Source organism: Ranitomeya variabilis, chromosome 5, assembly GCF_051348905.1.
Source record: "Ranitomeya variabilis isolate aRanVar5 chromosome 5, aRanVar5.hap1, whole genome shotgun sequence".
Classification (NCBI taxonomy): Eukaryota; Metazoa; Chordata; class Amphibia; order Anura; family Dendrobatidae; genus Ranitomeya; species Ranitomeya variabilis.
Window position 1 is genome coordinate 52,602,231 of NC_135236.1, and position 19,932 is coordinate 52,622,162.

A 19,932-nucleotide genomic window follows, 5' to 3' on the forward strand; every position below is an offset into this window, starting at 1 on the left:
GCTGACAGGGACCGGACGCTACACACAAGGGGGATGACAGGGACCGGACGCTACACACAAGGGGGGACGACAGGGATCGGACGCTACACACCATAGGGGGACAACGGGGATCAGACGCTACACACCAGGAGGAAGGGCGACGGGGATCGAACGGTACACACCATAGGGGGCCGACGGGGACCAGACGCTACACACCATAGGGGGCCGACGGGGACCGGACGCTACACACCATAGGGGGCCGACGGGGACCGGACGCTACACACCATAGGAGGCCGACGGGGACCGGACGCTACACACCATAGGGGGCCGACGGGGACCGGACGCTACACACCATAGGGGGCCGACGGAGACCGGACGCTACACACCATAGGAGGCCGACGGGGACCGGACGCTACACACCATAGGGGGCCGACGGGGACCGGACGCTACACACCAGGGGCACAGTAAATACAATCATTAAGACGCCCATGACTTTTCTCCCTCTAGAACATACACATAGTCCGATGCTCTATCGTGTGAAATAAAACCACAGTTGTCAGAATGAAGACAGACGCCTCCCGCTGTTCCGCTCTTTACCATGATTTCATCATTTTATTTTGTTGTCCCATGACATTAAAAAATAAAATAAAAAACACAAAAAAACAAAAAGAAAAAAAGAGCCCCAATCTATACAGAAAGATACCAGTCAGTCTGGACGAGGTATTTCATCTGGTTTTAATTTATAATCCAGTGACACTGACACACAGACATACAGCTACCACTGCCGGGCCCCTCCCTGTGCAGTGCGAGAAGGGGGAAGGGGATGCGGCGTCATCTTGACCTGTTTATTTTTTTTTCTTGTAAAATACAGTACTAATGAGTGGATTGCTACCTGCATGCATCCACGGCTGACACTATAGTGATTCCCATACTGTAACTCCAACAGTACTGCCGTAACAAAAAAAAAAAAAAAAAAAAAATAGATTTATATATAATCAAAAAAGTCATATTCCTCTTACCCTATCCTGAGAGGCCTCGTGGTGCCGCCAGATAGTTAATGCTACAGGCGGTACCGTCCCTACGACTCCTCAGTTATATAAATATGGAAGAATTTCATTTTTTTTTGTACAGTTCACTACATTTCAGGCTACCCGTTAGCGTCCTACGGAAAGAGAAGAGGGCGAAGGGCGGGCAGAGTGGCGGAGAAGGCGTCCTTGGTGGCACCCAATGGAATGAGACATGGAACCATCAGTCGGAATGGTCTGTAAGTGTCAGTCGTCCTCTGTCCCGCTGCCGGAGCGGTCCTGCAAAAGTAACCGGAGAAAGGAGGTCATGTACAGAGAGGGAGAAGGACGGGATGAATATCAGGTTTCGCCTCAACTTCTTCAGGGGGTGAAGTTGGTTTGGGTGAAGTGCTGCCATCTAGTGCTTGATCATGGTAATGCGATGTCTTGAATTATATTTAAATGTGTTTTTTGTTACATTTTGTAAAAAATTAGCAAAATAAAATTAATTTATAGCTTTAGTAATCAGGAGTACTCTTTCTATAGAATACCCATCTTGGCTCTATTACCAATCCCCCCCTGCTTTTTTGAGGATTGCTTTTTGGTATATAGGTTCAACAAAAAGAAAAAACAGGCTGAAGCTTCTAGGATTGGAACCACATCCTATTTCCCATGCAGATTAAGGCATCATTCAGATGTCTGTTTTTTTTTCTCAGAAGTGAAGAAAAAAAAAAAAAAAAAAGATTTCCATCATGTCAATAAAAAATGTGCCGATGTGTTGGGGCCTTCTGAGGGCTGCTATGGCTGAAGCCAATGGCCGAGCTTCAGAGGAAACTAGTAAATATATAATACCCTTCAACACTAACATTGCTGTGTATTGTAGGGGCGGTTCATGTTCCCTAAAATAACACGAAAAAAGTTATAAAACAATTTGCTTAAAAAAAATAAATAATAATAATACACATACATCAGAACAAGTTTAGATTCCCCTTTGTCCCAAACTTAAAATGGCACCATTTAAAAAAAAAAAAAAAAAGGAAAAAAAACACAAAAAAACACCACATTTTGCGTCGATGCTTTAGTAATTAAATAAATTAAAGTATTTATCCAGATACAATGAACATTTAAAGAGGGGGATGGGGGTGGGTAAAAAAAAAAACAAAAACAAAAAAACAAAACACTGAGCATAAACCCAAAAAGTGTAGTTTAAAAAAAAAAAAAAAAAAAAAAAAACCCCAACAGTCAAAATAGACCCCAACTGGTGGGGTGAGGAAATAGTGTTCGATCCATAAAGATAATGGTAACAGAAAGGTAAAAAAAACATGTAACATGTATTTTGGTGGTGTTCTGTTTATAACTAACCCCTTCACCACCCTGGGTTTTCTAGTTTTTGAGTTTCCGTTTTTTTTTTTATCCCCTTTTTCCCCAAAGCCATATCTTTTTTTTTTATTTTCCCGTCAATATGGCCGTGTGAGGACTTGTTTTCTGCAAGAAGAGTTGTACCTTTGAACGACACCATTGGTTTTGCCATATAGTAAATGAGAAAAAAATATGATCTTTTGACCGCCCGTTATTGCATTTTAACCCCTTCATGACCCAGCCTATTTTGGCCTTAATGACCTTGCCGTTTTTTGCAATTCTGACCAGTGTCCCTTTATGAGGTAATAACTCAGGAACGCTTCAACGGATCCTAGCGATTCTGAGATTGTTTTTTCGTGACATATTGGGCTTCATGTTAGTGGTAAATTTAGGTCGATAATTTCTGAGTTTATTTGTGAAAAAAACGGAAATTTGGCAAAAATTTTGAAAATTTCGCAATTTTCACATTTTGAATTTTTATTCTGTTAAACCAGAGAGTTATGTGACACAAAATAGTTAATAAATAACATTTCCCACATGTCTACTTTACATCAGCACAATTTTGGAAACAAATTTTTTTTTTGCTAGGAAGTTATAAGGGTTAAAATTTGACCAGTGATTTCTCATTTTTACAACAAAATTTACAAAACCATTTTTTTTAGGGACCACCTCACATTTGAAGTCAGTTTGAGGGTTCTATATGGCTGAAAATACCCAAAAGTGACACCATTCTAAAAACTGAACCCCTCAAGGTGCTCAAAACCACATTCAAGAAATTTATTAACCCTTCAGGTGTTTCACAGCAGCAGAAGCAACATGGAAGTAAAAAATGAACATTTAACTTTTTAGTCACAAAAATGATCTTTTAGCGAAAATGTTTTTATTTTCCCAAGGGTAAAAGGAGAAACTGGACCACGAACGTTGTTGTCCAATTTGTCCTGAGTACGCTGATACCTCATATGTGGGGGTAAACCACTGTTTGGGCGCACGGCAGGGCTCTGAAGGGAAGGAGCGCCATTTGACTTTTTCAATGAAAAATTGGCTCCAATCTTTAGCGGACACCATGTCGCGTTTGGAGAGCCCCCGTGTGCCTAAACATTGGAGCTCCCCCACAAGTGACCCCATTTTGGAAACTAGACCCCCCAAGGAACTTATCTAGAAGCATAGTGAGCACTTTAAACCCCCAGGTGCTTCACAAATTGATCCGTAAAAATGAAACAGTACTTTTTTTTTTTCACAAAAAAATTATTTTAGCCTCAATTTTTTCATTTTCACATGGGCAACAGGATAAAATGGATCCTAAAATTTGTTGGACAATTTCTCCTGAGTACGCCGATACCTCATATGTGGGGGTAAACCACTGTTTGGGCACATGGTAAGGCTCCGAAGGGAAGGAGCGCCATTTGACTTTTGAATGGAAAATTAGCTCCAATCATTAGCGGACACCATGTCGCGTTTGGAGAGCCCCTGTGTGCCTAAACATTGGAGCTCCCCCACAAGTGACCCCATTTTGGAAACTAGACCCCCCAAGGAACTTATCTAGATGCATAGTGAGCACTTATAACCCCCAGGTGCTTCACAGACGTTTATAACGCAGAGCCGTGAAAATAAAAAATAATTTTTCTTTCCTCAAAAATGATTTTTAGCCCAGAATTTTTTATTTTCCCAAGGGTAATAGGAGAAATTGGACCCCAAATGTTGTTGTCCAGTTTGTCCTGAGTACGATGATACCCCATATGTGGGGGTAAACCACTGTTTGGGCGCACGGCAGGGCTCGGAAGGGAAGGCACGCCATTTGGCTTTTTGAATGGAAAATTAGCTCCAATCATTAGCGGATACCATGTCGCGTTTGGAGAGCCCCTGTGTGCCTAAACATTGGAGCTCCCGCACAAGTGACCCCATTTTGGAAACTAGACCTCCCAAGGAACTAATCTAGATGTGTGGTGATCACTTTGAACCCCCAAGTGCTTCACAGAAGTTTATAACGCAGAGCCATGAAAATAAAAAATAATTTTTCTTTTCTCAAAAATGATTTTTTAGCCCACAATTTTTTATTTTCCCAAAGGTAACAGGAGAAATTGGACCCCAATAGTTGTTGTCCAGTTTCTCCTGAGTACGCCGATACCCCATATGTGGGGGTAAACCACTGTTTTGGCACACGTCAGGGTTCGGAAGGGAAGTAGTGACGTTTTGAAATGCAGACTTTGATGGAATGCTCTGCGGGCGTCCGGTTGCGTTTGCAGAGCCCCTGATGTGCCTAAACAGTAGGAACTCCCCACAAGTGACTCCATTTTGGAAGCTAGACCCCCAAGGGAACTTATCTAGATGTGTGGTGAGCACTTTGAACCCCCAAGTGCTTCACAGAAGTTTATAACGCAGAGCCGTGAAAATAATAAATGTGTTTCCTTTCCTCAAAAATATTTTTTTAGCCCAGAATGTTTTATTTTTGCAAGGGTAACAGGAGAAATTGGACCCCAAAAGTTGTTGTCCAGTTTCGCCTGAGTATGCTCATACCCCATATGTGGGGGTAAACCACTGTTTGGGCACATGCCGGGGCTCGGAAGGGAAGTAGTGACATTTGAAATGCAGACTTTGATGGAATGGTCTGCGGGCGTCACATTGCATTTGCAGAGCCCCTGATGTGCCTAAACAGTAGAAACACCCCACAAGTGACCCCATTTTGGAAACTAGACCCCCGAAGGAACTTATCTAGATGTGTGGTGAGCACTTTCAACCCCCAAGTGCTTCACAGAAGTTTATAACGCAGAGCCGTGAAAATAAAAAATAATTGTTCTTTCCTCAAAAATTATGGTTTAGCAAGTAATTTTTTATTTTTGCAAGGGTAACAGGAGAAATTGGACCCCAACAGTTGTTGCCCAGTTTGTCCTGAGTACGCTGGTACCCCAAATGTGGGGGTAAACCACTGTTTGGGCGCACGTCGGGGCTTGGAAGGGAGGGAGCACCATTTAACTTTTTGAACGCAAGATTGGCTGGAATCAATGGTGGCGCCATGTTGCGTTTGGAGACCCCTGATGTGCCTAAACAGTGGAAACCCCTCAATTCTAACTTCAACACTAACCCCAACACACCCCTAATCCTAATCCCAACTGTAGCCATAACCCTAATCACAACCCTAACACACCCCTAACCACAACCCTAACCCCAACACACCCGTAACCCTAATTCCAACCCTAACCCTAATCCCAACCCTAACCCTAATCCCAACCCTAACCACAACTGTAACCCCAACACACCCCTTACCCTATCCGTAACCCTAACCACAAGCCTAATCTTAACCCTATTTCCAACCCTAGCCCTAATTCCAACCCTAACCCTAAGGCTATGTGCCCACGTTGCGGATTCGTGTGAGATTCTTCCGCACGATTTTTGAAAAATCTGCAGGTAAAAGGCACTGCGTTTTGCCCGCGGATTTACAGCAGATTTCCAGTGTTTTTTTGTGCGGATTTCACCTGCGGATTCCTATTGAGGAACAGGTGTAAAACGCTGCGGAATCCGCACAAAGAATTGACATGCTGCGGAAAATACAACGCAGCGTTTCTGCACGGAATTTTCCGCACCATGGGCACAGCGGATTTGGTTTTCCATAGGTGTACATGGTACTGTAAACCTGATGGAAAACTGCTACGAATTTGCAGCGGCCAATCCGCTGCGGATCCGCGGCCAATCCGCACTGTGTGCACATGCCATAACCCTAACCCTACCCCTAACCCTACCCCTAACCCTACCCCTAGTTCTAACCCTAGTTGAAACCCTAACCCTAGTGGAAAAAGAAAAAAAAATAATTTCTTTATTTTATTATTGTCCCTACCTATGGGGGTGATAAAGGGGGGGGGTTTATTTATTATTTTTTTTATTTTGATCGCTGTGATAGAACCTACCACAGCGATCAAAATGTACTTGTAACGAATCTGCCGAACGGCAGATTCGGCGGGCGCACTGAGCATGCGCCTGCCATTTTGGAAGATGGCGGCGCCCATGGAGAAGACGGACCGACACCGGGAGCCTCGGTAAGTCTAAAGGGGGGGGGGGGAGATCGGGGCACGGGGGGGGGGGGCGTCGGAGCACGGGGGGTGACATAGGAGCACGGGGGGAGCGGACAGGAGGACGGGGGAGCGGAGCACAGGACGGAGGGGACTACGGGACAGATCGGTGGCTTGGGGGGGCGATCGGTGGGGTGGGGGGGTCACTTCAGTATTTCCAGCCATGGCCGATAATATTGCAGCATCGGCCATGGCTGGATTGTAATATTTCACCAGTTTTTTAGGTGAAATATTACCAATCGCTCTGATTGGCTGTTGAAAGTGAAACTGCCAATCAGAGCGATCGTAGCCACGGGGGGGGGTGAAGCCACCCCCCCTGGGCTGAAGCACCACTCCCCCTGTCCCTGCAGATCGGGTGAAATTGGAGTTAACCCTTTCACCCGATCTGCAGGGACGCGATCATTCCATGACGCATACGCTGCGTCACAGGTCGGATTGGCACCGACTTTCATGACGCAGCGTATGCGTCAAAGGTCGGGAAGGGGTTAATGCAATGTTGCAAAGACAAAAAGAATGCAATTCTGGAGTTTTGATTTTTTTTTTTCTTCACTCTATGCCGTTTACAGATCGGATTAATTATTTTAATATAAGGATAGATCAGGCGTCTCATCGCAGGGATACTAAATAGGATTTTTGGTTACTCACCGCAAAATCCATTTCTTGGAGCCTTTATTGGGGGGACACAGGAAACCATGGTATTTGGATTAAGGCGTGGCAGGCGGAACTCTCCTTCCAGATCTCGCTCCTTCCTCAGGCCAAACCTCGCCATCCTCCTTTGAAGCGCAAGTTTCGGTACTTTCTCTTCGACAGAGGATTTCTCCCGCCAAGAGAGGCCACAGGATGGCCAGGATAGGAAAAGGGTTTCCTTTAAGCCCACCCCCTCCTGGTGTCCCCGTAACGCGCCGGGTAGATCCACCAGGACCAGACCTGGCAGAGTTCCCTCTGCATGCCTCACCTCCAGATTCAAGGGAAGATGGTTTCCTGTGTCCCCCAATGAAGCAATAGAGAAATGTGTATTTTTTTAATTGTTTTATTTTGAATGGGCAAATGGGGGATGAGATATAGATATATATTTTTTTAAACACTTTTTCTCACTTTACACTTGCTTCAATAGACTCCATAGGAGACTAGAAGCAGCGACCATCCGATCGCCTGTGCTGCACACAAAAGGGCTGAAGCTGTGCTCTGTGTAGCAGAAATGCTAGTGGCGGCGTTCATATCTATCCGAATATGACAACCACAGGGTATGCTGCAGACCTCAGGTTGTCATCCCAATCCACTGGTGACCCGCGGTCATGTGACATGGGCGCTGATGAGCGGGATTAGTGACGCGCTTCCCGAGTGGGCACATTAAATGCTCCGGTCAGTGATTGACAGCGGCATTTAACATGTTAACATGTTAACATCCACGGGTGGATCGCGATTCCACCCGCGGCTGTCAGGGCACATGTCAGCTGTTCGACATGTGCCGTAAAAATTGTGGGCTCATCGCCGGAGCCCAATGCAAACAGGGTGAAGCCACCTTGTCCGTAACAAAAGAACTTGATTGATTTAAGTTCTGCTTGTGGCCAGCCATCCAAGTAGAGGTGACAAGCCTGTAGCCTTCATTAGTCGTCCTGCCGCCATTACAGACCAGCCCCTTTCAGATGAATGAGAGAGTCACAGACATTTTTTGTGCCACAAATGTGCCTTGTGTGACTATACCTTTACACTTCAGAGCTGCATTCACAATTCTGCAAGCTTCTCCTCATACACTCTCACTAATGCCTGCAATAACTTGAGCTGCGCCATATTCTTTAATCCCCACCATCGAGCTTTTCCCGTCCATTTGGCAATGTCAGGAGTTGATGCTAAACCTTAATGTGTGACAGTAGAGGAGCGCACGAGCTGCAGCAATGACACTCACCTCTTCTTGGTCCTCTTCACTGTCGTCATCACTGACTACCGGCTTGGCCCTGCATCCTCGGCTGGTGCGCCTGCGCCCCTTCATTCGCTCCTGCATCCTCTCCTTACGACCCAGTTTAATTTTCACCTTGACGGACCGAGCTGAGACAAAGGGCATGGACGACGTAAGAAAAGGCACAAAATATCATAATCACAGTTGCCTGACTGGGGGAACACAGCAGCATGTTGCCATCATCAGACGAGACACTCACACTCAGATTCTGATCCTTCCTCTTCCGCTTCCTCGTCTTCTTCGCTCTCGTCTCCCTCACTCTCGTCTTCCTTCTCAATCTTCTGCCTAACACTGGTAAAGACGGACTGAAGCACGATGGAGTCTTCATATATCTGCAGATTACAATGGATCACCATCAAACAAAATAAGACCCAAAACACCAGAACTGGACAAATTCCCCCCTTGTGGTGTGAAACCGCTGCGTGAGGATGTCGGTCTTTATTTAGCGCAAGTTTAACTAACTTTTTTAGGCTGAATCCAGACATCTGAATAGGAACTACAATGCATGGACCAGCCATGGGTCAAGACCAGAGCTCATCAGCCATAGAGACATGTTTGGGGCCAGAATATCCATGGCCGGTCTGTGTATGGACAGCGATTCTCAGTTTATGATTAGCCAAGATAGCGAGACATCACCTGTGCGCCACACAGACGACATTTCCCCAGCCTGGCTAACCAAACACCATGACTGTGAACCAGGAATATCAGAGAATTCACGTGGTTCCTGCCCACAGTCAGAGCACTCAACTGGACCATGTAGCAACTTATCATGGACGTCTGGAAAGGTTAGGTAGTTATGGGGGGTACCTGGGAATCACTGCCATGGACGTTGCATTAGCGGACGCGGTGGTCTACTGTGGACTGACTCACCAGAGATCCCTCCAGGTTGAAGGTCTGTGCGTTCTGACACAGCAGCATGACGTCCTTCTCCAGATCATTCAGATTGCGATATTTGTGATTTCTGATCCTCTCCTGAAACAAGAAACCACTTCCAGATCCATTCGTGTTTTACAGGAAAACCCAATATCGAGGGGAGATCAGGGCCATCCGATGCCAACCTTGATCTTTCTGAAGTCCACCGGCTTCCGGATCAGCTCGTAATACTCCGGGAGCTCCTTACGGGATGGAAGCTGGATGAAAACTTCACTGAGCTGCCGCCCGGAGCCACTGCCACAGGAAAAGACGGTGAGGCAGATTGTGCTTCTTAGCATACCACTAGCTGGTGACAAGGCGGGAGCCGTTACCTGTCCTTGTATTTGATCACAGCGTCTACGATCTTCTTCATTTTCCTGGTGAGATTAGGAGGGTTGGGGGAAAGCTTTTCTGCCGGGGGTCGACCTCGTTTTTTCTTTCTGCCATCATCCTCCTTCTCCCGTCGCGAGCTGGTAGTTGGGGTCCCGAAGTCCACATCTCGTTTCCGCTTACGGGTGGTCTTCTTCTGACGAACCTCTTCCTCGATTTCCTCTAATGTCCCTTCCTCGATGGCCTGCAGAGACTAAAGTACTTAGTTGCAGCAATCACTTACAACTTAACTTCAGCTTTACCGTCTCCTAGATGGCTGTCCGGCTGCTCACGTCAACATAAAAGATGGTGCCCAGAACGTCAGACCTCACGTGTATCATTAGAAGAGCACAAATGCAGGATGTCTACCGATGGTACATGTGGCTCAGGAGGCCATATCATCGGCACCATGGACGGGAACAGAACTATAACTGCAGTAGCGACTGATTGCCGCCACATGGGTGGCGTTCCGGCTCATAAGCAGTACCACTCGTCCGATAGTCAAGGTCTGAGCACGGACTGTTCTCCTGCCATGAACTCAACATCCTCAATGACAAACAGGAGGCCGAATTCGGGTCAGGAGACCAGCGACCGGCCATTGAAAAACACGGGAGTGTCCAACTGTCTTCAAAGACATAAGAGCAAAAACCTTTAGCCACTGCTTCTCTGTGAGCGAGTCGCTGTAGTCCACCTCCTTCCGATTCCGGGATCCACGTCCAAACATCTTCTCCTCCTCCTCTTCACACGTCAGACGCTCCACCTCGGCGTCATCTTTAATGATCCAGCACGGAAGCTCGTCCTCCTCCATTAATCGGGGTTTGCGTTTGGGGTTGCGGGCTTCCTCTCGCCGCCTATCTAAATCCATTCTCTGAAATTGTAAAAAAAATAAAATAAAGTATAATAATAATAAGAAGAAATAATAATAAAAAAAAAAAAAAAAAAAGGTAAAAATGAGAAAGTTCTGCAAACGCTAAAAAGATAATAAGGAGCAGAGGCCAAGAGCTGTGCAAAAATGGGGTCCCCAATAACCAGAATAGACATTACATTAACCCCGTAGTCCAGAATGGAACTTACCATAAATAAGTCGAATTCTTCCTCATGCCTTGCAATCATCTGATTGACCGTTTCGTCATCAGGTACCTCATCTTCCTCCTGATGGCAGACATAGCTCCATAGTTAGTATATGGACAGACCCATGTAAGTGAATGGACTGGTGGTCACAGACGTGCACTATTACTATTCAATATTGTATTCAGTGACCTAAAACTGAAGTAATCGAGTAGTCGTGGAACTACAACTCCCAACATCTCCACCAGCGGAATACTGCAGACCCCTAATGTGATTGTGCTGCTTCCTCACCTCATCCTGCTCCTCGTGCTCCAGGATGGCCTGCAGGAAGGCTTTCCTCTCGTGGCTGGAGGATTTCTGATCGAACATCCCGGCCTGGATGACTTTCTGATCCACGTTCAGTTTGTATTTAGCCGCCGCCAGGATTTTCTCCTCCACGCTGTTCACCGAGCACAGACGCAGCACGCGCACCTCGTTCTGCTGTCCGATACGATGAGCGCGATCCTGGGCCTGCAAGTCCTGAAAAATCATTAACGATTAAAGTGAATGGTCACTTGTGAAGGGGGGCAACCATAGCCTGGGCTGGAATATTAGGAAACTGCAAATATACTGTATTATCGGGATTATAAGACTCACTTTTCTTCCCCCAAATTTAGGGGTAAATAGGGGTGCGTCTTATAATCCAAATTGAAGCTGCGGTGGTTTGGGCTCTGAAGGAATATTCTGGCACCAGCGGAACGATGCCTAAGGCCCGGGTGTTCGGCGGTGCAGGGGCTCCGCCAACATTTTGTGAAAGCCCAGAGCCCTGTACTTTCCATACTCTTCAATGCAGTGGACTCCGGGAAAATGGCTGCCGAAAGCAGCGCTTGCACAGATTGAGACCTCGGCACCAAGATCCTGCCTCCCTAGATCTAACAGGCGCATGCGCTTCCTTCAGCTGCTATTATCCCGGAGTCCATCACATTAAAAAGCATGGAAGATGCGGGAATCCAAGCTTTCACTTAATGTTGGCAGAGCTGCCGCACTGCTGAACACCCCGACCTACCAGTTGAGGCCCTCAGCATCGCCTCGCTCCTGACGTCGACGAACAACCCGTCCTACCGGCATCTCCTGCAACGGCGACAATGCCACCTGAGACCCCGCTACATCACTGCTGACCCCAGTTTAGCTACCGTAAAAGTGGATTATAAAAACACGCCACCATTACATTTTTTTTCCCCAAAAAAATTTTGGGTGCGTCTTATAATCTGCAAAATAAGATACTTGTATAGCTGGGATTACTTTATGAGCAAGACAGCATTGGTCCACGGCAAAAAAAATGGCTTCTTTAGGCTATGGGTGACTCACTCAAAAAAAGATCCTAAGTTATCAGAAAGGAACCACTCGGCCATGTGGTTCGGTCTGGTACTGCAACACAGACCCAGGTGCTTCAGCTTGTTCCAGCCTCCGTCACACACAAATATATGGCGACGCGGCGTCAGTATATACATATATACCTGATGTGGATTCCAGTCGCTGTCATATATGATAACCGTGTCAGCCGACTGTAGATTGAGACCCAAGCCCCCGGCCCGGGTACTGAGCAGGAAGACGAAGTACTCGGACCCCGGCTCATTAAACGTCTTCAGTAACATACCACGGTCTTCGGCTTTCGTGGTTCCTGGGGGTGGAAGGAAGGGAAATAAAGACTCGGTTAGTGCAGACTATAGGGAAAGGAAAAACGTATATAGTAAAAGAATGAACGAGCAAGAGAAGTCTATAAGTGCAGGAGAAATATGGCTGACGCACTGATCGCGGGGGATATGGAGGGTCTGCACGCCCATACTTGTGGCTCCTAGTCCTACCATCAAGTCATTACGGGCTCAGTCCACCTGACCCAGTGATAGGGTCGGGGGTTTACACACCATCTAACCGGAGGTATTTAAAGCCCCGATAAGCGAAGTAGTCCTCCATGAGTGTCATGAGCGTGGTCATCTGACAGAAGAGCAGGACTTTGTGGTTGGTGGCTCGTAGCTTGGGAAGGATGCGATCAAGTAGCTCAAACTTTCCAGAGGCTCGGTAGAGGTCCTGCCTATAGACGGGGGCAAGAAAGGGATAAATGGGGGTCAGCGAAGTCTAACAGTACAGACCTACAGAATAGGATTGTGCCATTATATGGAAGACTCACCCCTGCACAATGCCTCCTGTGAAGCCCAAGTGTTCAGAAAAAGACTCCTGGAGAAAAACAGCGACAAAAGGGTCAGACGGAGGCGGTTCTCTGGCCCTTGTGAAATGAACAAGTAAACTCTGGGATATCGGTGGGTATAAAGAAGGTTCCTGAATCCCCCCCATATCACAGAGAGATACTACAAAGTGCCGCCATCATACACATTACTGCACACAACCCACCTCTATATGCTGGAACATGTACGGGTGGTTGCAGATCTTCCTAAGCTGCATGATGGTATTCATGAGGGTCTTGGTGCCACCTTTACCCTGCGGGAGAAAGTGACATCCCGTGAGCACCACGTGGCCTCCGCCCCACCACGTACAGATGGAGGCAGCGAGGCTTACCTTCTTATCCTTCTCCGATCCGTCTGTGAGGAGAACGCCCTTGGCCTGCATGTGTCGGTATAAGACCCGTTGTAGCGCAGACATGTCGCACTTAATCACGTATTCCACCTGAAGAAAGAGGAGACGTTGCCCAAATGGTGAAATGATCACATCGCCTCTAATGGATCATTAATACGACACCATGACATACTAAGCCCCGCCCACATGGCACTATAGCGGTGCTGCCCGTACAGGACCACCCACCTTCTCCGGCAGCTGAGCCTCCACCTCCTTCTTCAGTCTCCGCAGTAAGAAGGGACGCAGAACTTTGTGAAGACGCCGGATGATCAAGATGGTTTCTTCTTCATTTAAATCCACCTAGAAAGCGAGAGCCGAGATCAGTCACTCATATCGGCCCAGATATCAGGACGGAGACACTGCTCATCTGCCACCTCATGTGAGCGCAGCATGAAGGGGCAGAGACCCTGATTCCAGGGATGTGTTACTTACTGGGCTAGAGATCACTAGAGCATTAATACCCGCTGCCATCTAGTCCTACATATTCATGAGTTCTGTATAACCCCACCACCGATTGGCAGCTTTCTGCCTATGCAGTGTTCACGCTTGACTGACGGGTCAGCGGCTACAGATAACATAAGGGTCACGTTCTCAGTGTCCTAAGCTGCCAAGACTGAATGTACTATCCCCCAATTAGCACTGTCATGGTCGCTGTCAGCGCTGCTTTTCAGGAACAGAGGCGAACAATGTGGCCGCTGCAACAAGCAGCACCCAGTTTGTAGACATTTCAGGCCCTGGGTAAAAAGGTCTATAAACTGGGTGCTGCGTGTAAAGAACAATAAACTATATTAAAAATATGTGTACATTCTGTATGGGCAATGATTTGGGGGCTATCCTATACAATATGAACAAAGCAGAACTTATATCTCACTCACCCCTGACCAGACCTATCGACCACAACAAGTGACATACCCACTTTCCCCTGCATCACAAGTCCACTCCAGGAATGTAATAAAATGACCCACGTGACATAATTCAGACAGTAGCCTGTCCTAGTCACGTGTCAGAATGTGCTGCAGTCTGAAGAAACTACTCCAGAGAACACTGTCTCAACTGTCAGAGAAGCAGTATTCTAAGTAATGAAGATGAGTGGATCACTGCACACAACCCTTATCCATGGTCCAGATAAGTGCTCCCTGCTCGAGGACAGACTCTGCGCAAATTTCCTGAGCTTCCATGTTCCTCGTCGTAGTGTACATAAGCTGCTGACTTGGAGTGACATCATCTGTGCAGCGCATGGGTGGCTTCTCACCAATCCAGCTAAATCAAAAGCATAGCCTGGGATCCTGGAGGGTAAGGAATTTCGTCCAGCTTTTGTACACGGCCAGAGAACACCGACCTGGACCATGGATCAGGGTTTCATGTAGCAATTTTCTTATCTCTACAAAGCACACATACCAGAGCCTCAGGAGAATATTTCTTCTCCTGTCACAAGCCCTTCTCCAGAAGCTCCAGTGTGTATATTTACGACAGTTCCTCAGACAGTTAAGACACAGGTCTCAGGAGCTGTGTTTTTTTTGTTTTTTTTTTACACACTGCAGAAGATTCTGATACATGACTAGGAAAGCCTGCAGTTTGAATTATGTGATGGAGACCCTTTTACTACATTCTTGGACAACCCTGAACTCCTCTGTTTGATTAATCCTCCTCTACTCTAGCTACTCCTCACCCTCTGCCAATCACTTCATTAGCTTCCAATTCTCCAGTGAATCATGTGTAAAAAACAAACAAAAAAACCCCTAAAAAATTACTTGTAAGGTTGATCAATGTCTCCTCCACACATCTCCTGATACCTTTCTACACATAATCCTTGGTCATCAGAAGAGGCAGAAACCTACCCTAGATGAGGTCTTGCAATAGGGACTGCCATTTGCTAACACATCAGAACACCTAGAAAACTGCAGTGATAGGTGGTGGGAAAGTTCTCGTCTACACAGTAGCTAAACAGAAGCAACAGCTACGCCCCATACAGTTTACGGTTATTGATATACAAGGGGGTAGGAGTCAACTCTCACCCCTCCAGCCTCATACCTTCTCTCCAGTCATTGCGAACGGAGCGTTGAACCATTGCTCGAAGGTGCTGCAGCTTTTAAATATGGTCGGGAGCAGGAAGTTTAGGAGGGCCCATAGCTCTGGCAGCTTGTTTTGCAGAGGAGTCCCGGTGAGCAGCACGCGACGCGGAGCGACATAATGGGTGTTCAGGACCTGCGTCAGCTTACAGTGATGGTTCTTCATACGGTGACCTTCATCCACAATCATGTACTTCCAGCGGATCTAGACCCACGATAGAAAAACATTGGAGAATCCAAGACTTCAGATCCCAAACTATAAATGTTCCTACGAGCCGTGGCTGTGGGTACCTTGGCCAGGATGTGCTTGTCCTTAATGATGTATTCGTATGTAGTGAGGAGAACGTTAAATTTCCCGCTACGTAGTGTGGGAACAAAAGCGCGGCGAGCAGCAGGGGAGCCCTGGAAGAAGGAGAGGAGGTTACACAACCTACGGGAAGCCTCGGACTCTGCGGCCGAAAGATGGTCCACGTTACCTTGTACGACACCTTCACCACCGACGGCCCCCACTTGTCAAACTCATAAACCCAGTTAGACAGCGTCCTTAAAGGGAAAAAAATAATAAATAGGACAATTCCCTTTCATATATCAGACAGTGATCCTCCGCTCACATGGATGGGAAATAAAAGCCTTAACTTCTGCGTAAGAGGAGGAATCGCCCAATTACCGTATTTTCCGGCGTATAAGACGACTGGGCGTATAAGACGACCCCCCAACTTTACCAGTTAAAAAATAAAATCTTCTTAAAAGTCGGGGGTCTTCTTATACACCGTATGTCGTCTTATAGGACCGGTGAATATGTGCCTTTTGGGGGGGGGGGGGGGAGTGATCCTGATGACGACGAGGGGGCGTCTCACAGGAAAGTGAGTATCCCCCATTACCTTATCATAGCGCTGCAGCGTGGGGTCTCTGTGCTGGGAGCGGCGGCTGCTGTGCTGTGGTGCGGCGGCTCCTCTTCTGCAGTGTGGGGCCTCTGTGCTGTGGGGTGGCGGCGTCGGCGTATCTTTATGCAGTCGGGGCTCCTCCGGCATCTCATTAAAGCTCGGAGGCCCCGCCGGCAGCTCCATCGGTACAATGCGGTGGCCTCCGGGAAAATGGCCGCTGCTCAGATTCAGATCTCGTCCCGAGATCTCGGGAGACGAGATCTGAATCTGAGCAGCGGCCATTTTCCCGGAGGCAGCTCAATAGGTGCGATGCGGTGGCCTCCGGGAAAATGCCGCTGGGGGCTGCGCATGCTCAGATTCAGATCTCGTCCCGAAATCTCGGGAGACGAGATCTGAATCTGAGCAGCGGCCATTTTCCCGGAGGCAGCTCAATAGGTGCGATGCGGTGGCCTCCGGGAAAATGCCGCTGGGGGCTGCGCATGCTCAGATTCAGATCTCGTCCCGAAATCTCGGGACACGAGATCTGAATCTAAGCAGCGGCCATTTTCCCGGAGGCCACCGCATTACACCGATGGAGTTGCCGGCGGGGCTTCCAAGCTTTGAGATGCCGGAGGAGCCCCGACTGCATGAAGATACGCCGCCGCCACCGCCCCACAGCACCAGAGGCCCCACACTGCAGAAGAGGAGCCGCCGCACCACAGCACAGCAGCCGCCGCTCTCTGCACAGAGACCCCACGCTGCAGCGCTATGATAAGGTAATGGGGGATACTCACTTTCCTGTGAGACGCCCCCTCGTCGTCATCAGGACCACTCCCCCACCCACCCACCATATACACCCGGCGTACAAGGCGATTCCCGGCGTACAAGACGACCCCCGACTTTTAAGAAGATTTTCAGGGGTTAAAAAGTCGTCTTGTACGCCGGAAAATACGGTATCTGCCTACCAGACCAGTGGGTGCCATGTCACTATGCCAGTGTCGCCCACAGAGCGGCTCCATCCAACAGATATAACTATTGTTTTACCGCTGATACCAAAGTATGAGGATATTAGAAAATGGTGGGGGTGGGGGTTGGCAGCCGCAACCCTCCCCCCCTCAATTCTGCCATTGTTTTTATGACATTCGTTGCGTGGTAAAAATGACCTAGAAAAATTATTTTCAAGGTTTGTATTATTACGGCAGTAATGAAATTGTCAAAAAATATTTTTTTACATTTTAAATTTGTGAAAAAAAATAAAAAATGAAAAAAAAAAATAAAAAAATTGTATGCATGTATGTTTTTTTTTTTTCCAGAAAAATTGGAGGCAGCACACTGTTTTGTAGTGAAAAGGAGCTATTTAATCAGCCCAGAAAGCGACGTTTCGGTCCCAACAGCAAACCTTCTCAAACTTTTTTTTTCGGAATGATCTGATGTTTTTAGTTATACTTATTTTAGGGTACAAGCAAAGATTTGATCACTATATTTTCATTGGAAATGTGACACTCCCCCCCCCCCCCCCCCCCCTCTCCCAAAATGGTGATTTAACCCTTTCACCCCTGGGTATTTTCCATTTCTGCTTCTCCCTCCCCTCCTTTTTCCGTCAATATGGCCGCATGAGGTCTTGGTTTTTTTTTGGGGACGAGTTGTACTTTTAAATTACACCATTGATTTTACGTTATAGTGTATTGGAAAACTAGAACTAAATTCCAAGCGCGGTGAAATTGCAAAAAATGAAAAAAGGGCAATTATTATAATAATAATCTTTATTTTTATATAGCGCTAACATATTCCGCAGCGCTTTACAGTTTGCACATTATCATCGCTGTCCCGGATTGGGCTCACAATCTAAATTCCCTATCAGTATGTCTTTGAAAAGTGGGAGGAAACCGGAGTGCCCAGAGAAAACCCACGCAAACACGGAGAGAACATACAAACTCCTTGCAGATGTTGTCCAAGGTGGGATTAGAACCCAGGACTCCAGCGCTGCAAGGCTGCTGTGCTAACCACCGCGCAATTCTACAATTGTTTATTTTTTCCCCTTTTATTTACTATGTTCACTGTAAGCTAAAACTGACCCGGTAGTAAGATTCCCCAGGTCAGTATGAGTACGCAGACACCAAACATGTAAAATAGGGATTTTTGTGTACTCACCGTAAAATCCTTTTCTCAGAGTCATTCCTTGGGGGACACAGACCGTGGGTGTATGCTGCTGCCACTAGGAGGCTGACACTAAGTGATACAAAAAAAAGTTAGCTCCTCCCCTGCAGTATACACCCTCCTGCTGGCTCTCAGCTAACCAGTTCGGTGCAAAAGCAGTAGGAGATCAATAACAAATGAGCGTATAGCATGTCATATTATATATAAGAGTATAGCATGTCAAATTATAAAAACAAGCACAGGCTAATAATAGGGTGGGAGCGGTGTCCCCCAATGAATGGCTCGGAGAAAAGGATTTTACGGTGAGTACACAAAAATCCCTATTTCTCCTTCGCCTCATTGGGGGACACAGACCGTGGGACGTCCCAAAGCAGTCCCTGGGTGGGGACAACGTCAGATCAGGCCCTGTGTAACCGCTACTTACAAGTGAGCCACCGTGGCCTGCAGAGTCCGACTGCCCAGACTCACATCTGTGGAAGTGAGGGAATTATAGTGCTTCAAGAATGCATGCGGACTGGACGAATCCGCAAGCTTGCAGCCGTGCTTGCCAACGTCTGGTGCCTAGAGCCCTCAGACAGGGAGATAGGCTGACATGTAGCACGGAAGGACTCCTGGATGGTGAAACGAATCCACAAGGCTAACATGGCTGATGAAACGGCTACACCCTTCCTGTGACCGTCAGGAAGCCTTCTTCTTACTGTCGGGAAGCCCGAATAAAGTGTCTAACCTTCGGAAGGAACGCCGTCCTCGATACGTACCTACTCGGAGCACTCACTTCGTCCAGATTATGGAGAACCCATTCTGTTTTGTGGACTGGAGCCGAAAGAGATGAGAGAAGGACGAAGCCCCTGCAACAGTGGGAATACAATACCACCTTGGTAACAAGGGAAGGGGGTGGTCTGAGGACAACCTTGCCTTGATGGTAATAGGGAAAAAGGTCTGAAAGAACAGAGCGGCGAGTTCTGAAGACTCATCAGGATGACAAGAACTCAGAAAAAAGGGAGCCACCTTCCCTGATAGTAAAGTCTGTCCGGATCAAAAAAGGAGTCTACTGTAAGACCCCCCAGGACCATAAGGGTCCCAAAGATCTAACGGTATGCAATAGGGAAGAACCACAGGTGAAGACTCCCCACAAGGGGAGTCCATATCTGCAGTTTTATTGCATTAAGATGGAAAAATACTAGTACCGCAAGCGAGAAATCCTGACATGGTCAGTGCAGGTCTCCCAGGATCACTGGGGCCCTTTCTGCTTCCAAAAAGATCTCAGAAGTAGTGGAAGAGGGGTTATGGAAATTGATACCATGGAAGAACAGAGCATGCGCTGCGATGCTCTTGGATCTCGAGGTGAACCATGAACTCGAGTACATTGGCGTTCAGTTTGGACGCCATCCGACCTACATCATCTGGAGTATTCCAGTGAAGGCAGATCTGATGGAAGACTTCCGGGTGAAGTTCCCACTCACTTGAGGAGAAACCCTGACGGCTGAATATGTCTGCCGCCCAGTGTTCTACTCCAGGGATATG

General features: G+C 47.3%; 1 protein-coding gene across 2 annotated transcripts in view; it reads right to left on the reverse strand.

Moving 5' to 3' along the window:
- Positions 1-689: 689 nt before the first annotated feature.
- Positions 690-19,932, reverse strand: part of SMARCA4 (SWI/SNF related BAF chromatin remodeling complex subunit ATPase 4) — a 39,115-nt gene continuing 19,872 nt past the window's right edge. Inside the window, exons 17-34 of one of the 2 annotated variants that reach the window (XM_077261981.1) lie at positions 15,865-15,931; positions 15,680-15,790; positions 15,351-15,593; positions 13,506-13,619; positions 13,263-13,370; positions 13,098-13,184; positions 12,877-12,923; positions 12,614-12,780; positions 12,206-12,369; positions 11,001-11,228; positions 10,716-10,793; positions 10,291-10,509; positions 9,605-9,846; positions 9,419-9,527; positions 9,231-9,332; positions 8,560-8,692; positions 8,310-8,449; positions 690-1,283 (exon numbers count right to left, since the gene is read on the reverse strand). In XM_077261981.1, coding sequence (XP_077118096.1) covers positions 1,251-1,283; positions 8,310-8,449; positions 8,560-8,692; positions 9,231-9,332; positions 9,419-9,527; positions 9,605-9,846; positions 10,291-10,509; positions 10,716-10,793; positions 11,001-11,228; positions 12,206-12,369; positions 12,614-12,780; positions 12,877-12,923; positions 13,098-13,184; positions 13,263-13,370; positions 13,506-13,619; positions 15,351-15,593; positions 15,680-15,790; positions 15,865-15,931 — 2,392 coding nt within the window. In that variant the 3' untranslated portion in view covers positions 690-1,250. Of the gene's footprint in view, positions 1,284-8,309; positions 8,450-8,559; positions 8,693-9,230; positions 9,333-9,418; positions 9,528-9,604; positions 9,856-10,290; positions 10,510-10,715; positions 10,794-11,000; positions 11,229-12,205; positions 12,370-12,613; positions 12,781-12,876; positions 12,924-13,097; positions 13,185-13,262; positions 13,371-13,505; positions 13,620-15,350; positions 15,594-15,679; positions 15,791-15,864; positions 15,932-19,932 lie in introns of both variants that reach the window. The other variant, XM_077261980.1, reaches the window with a different exon arrangement.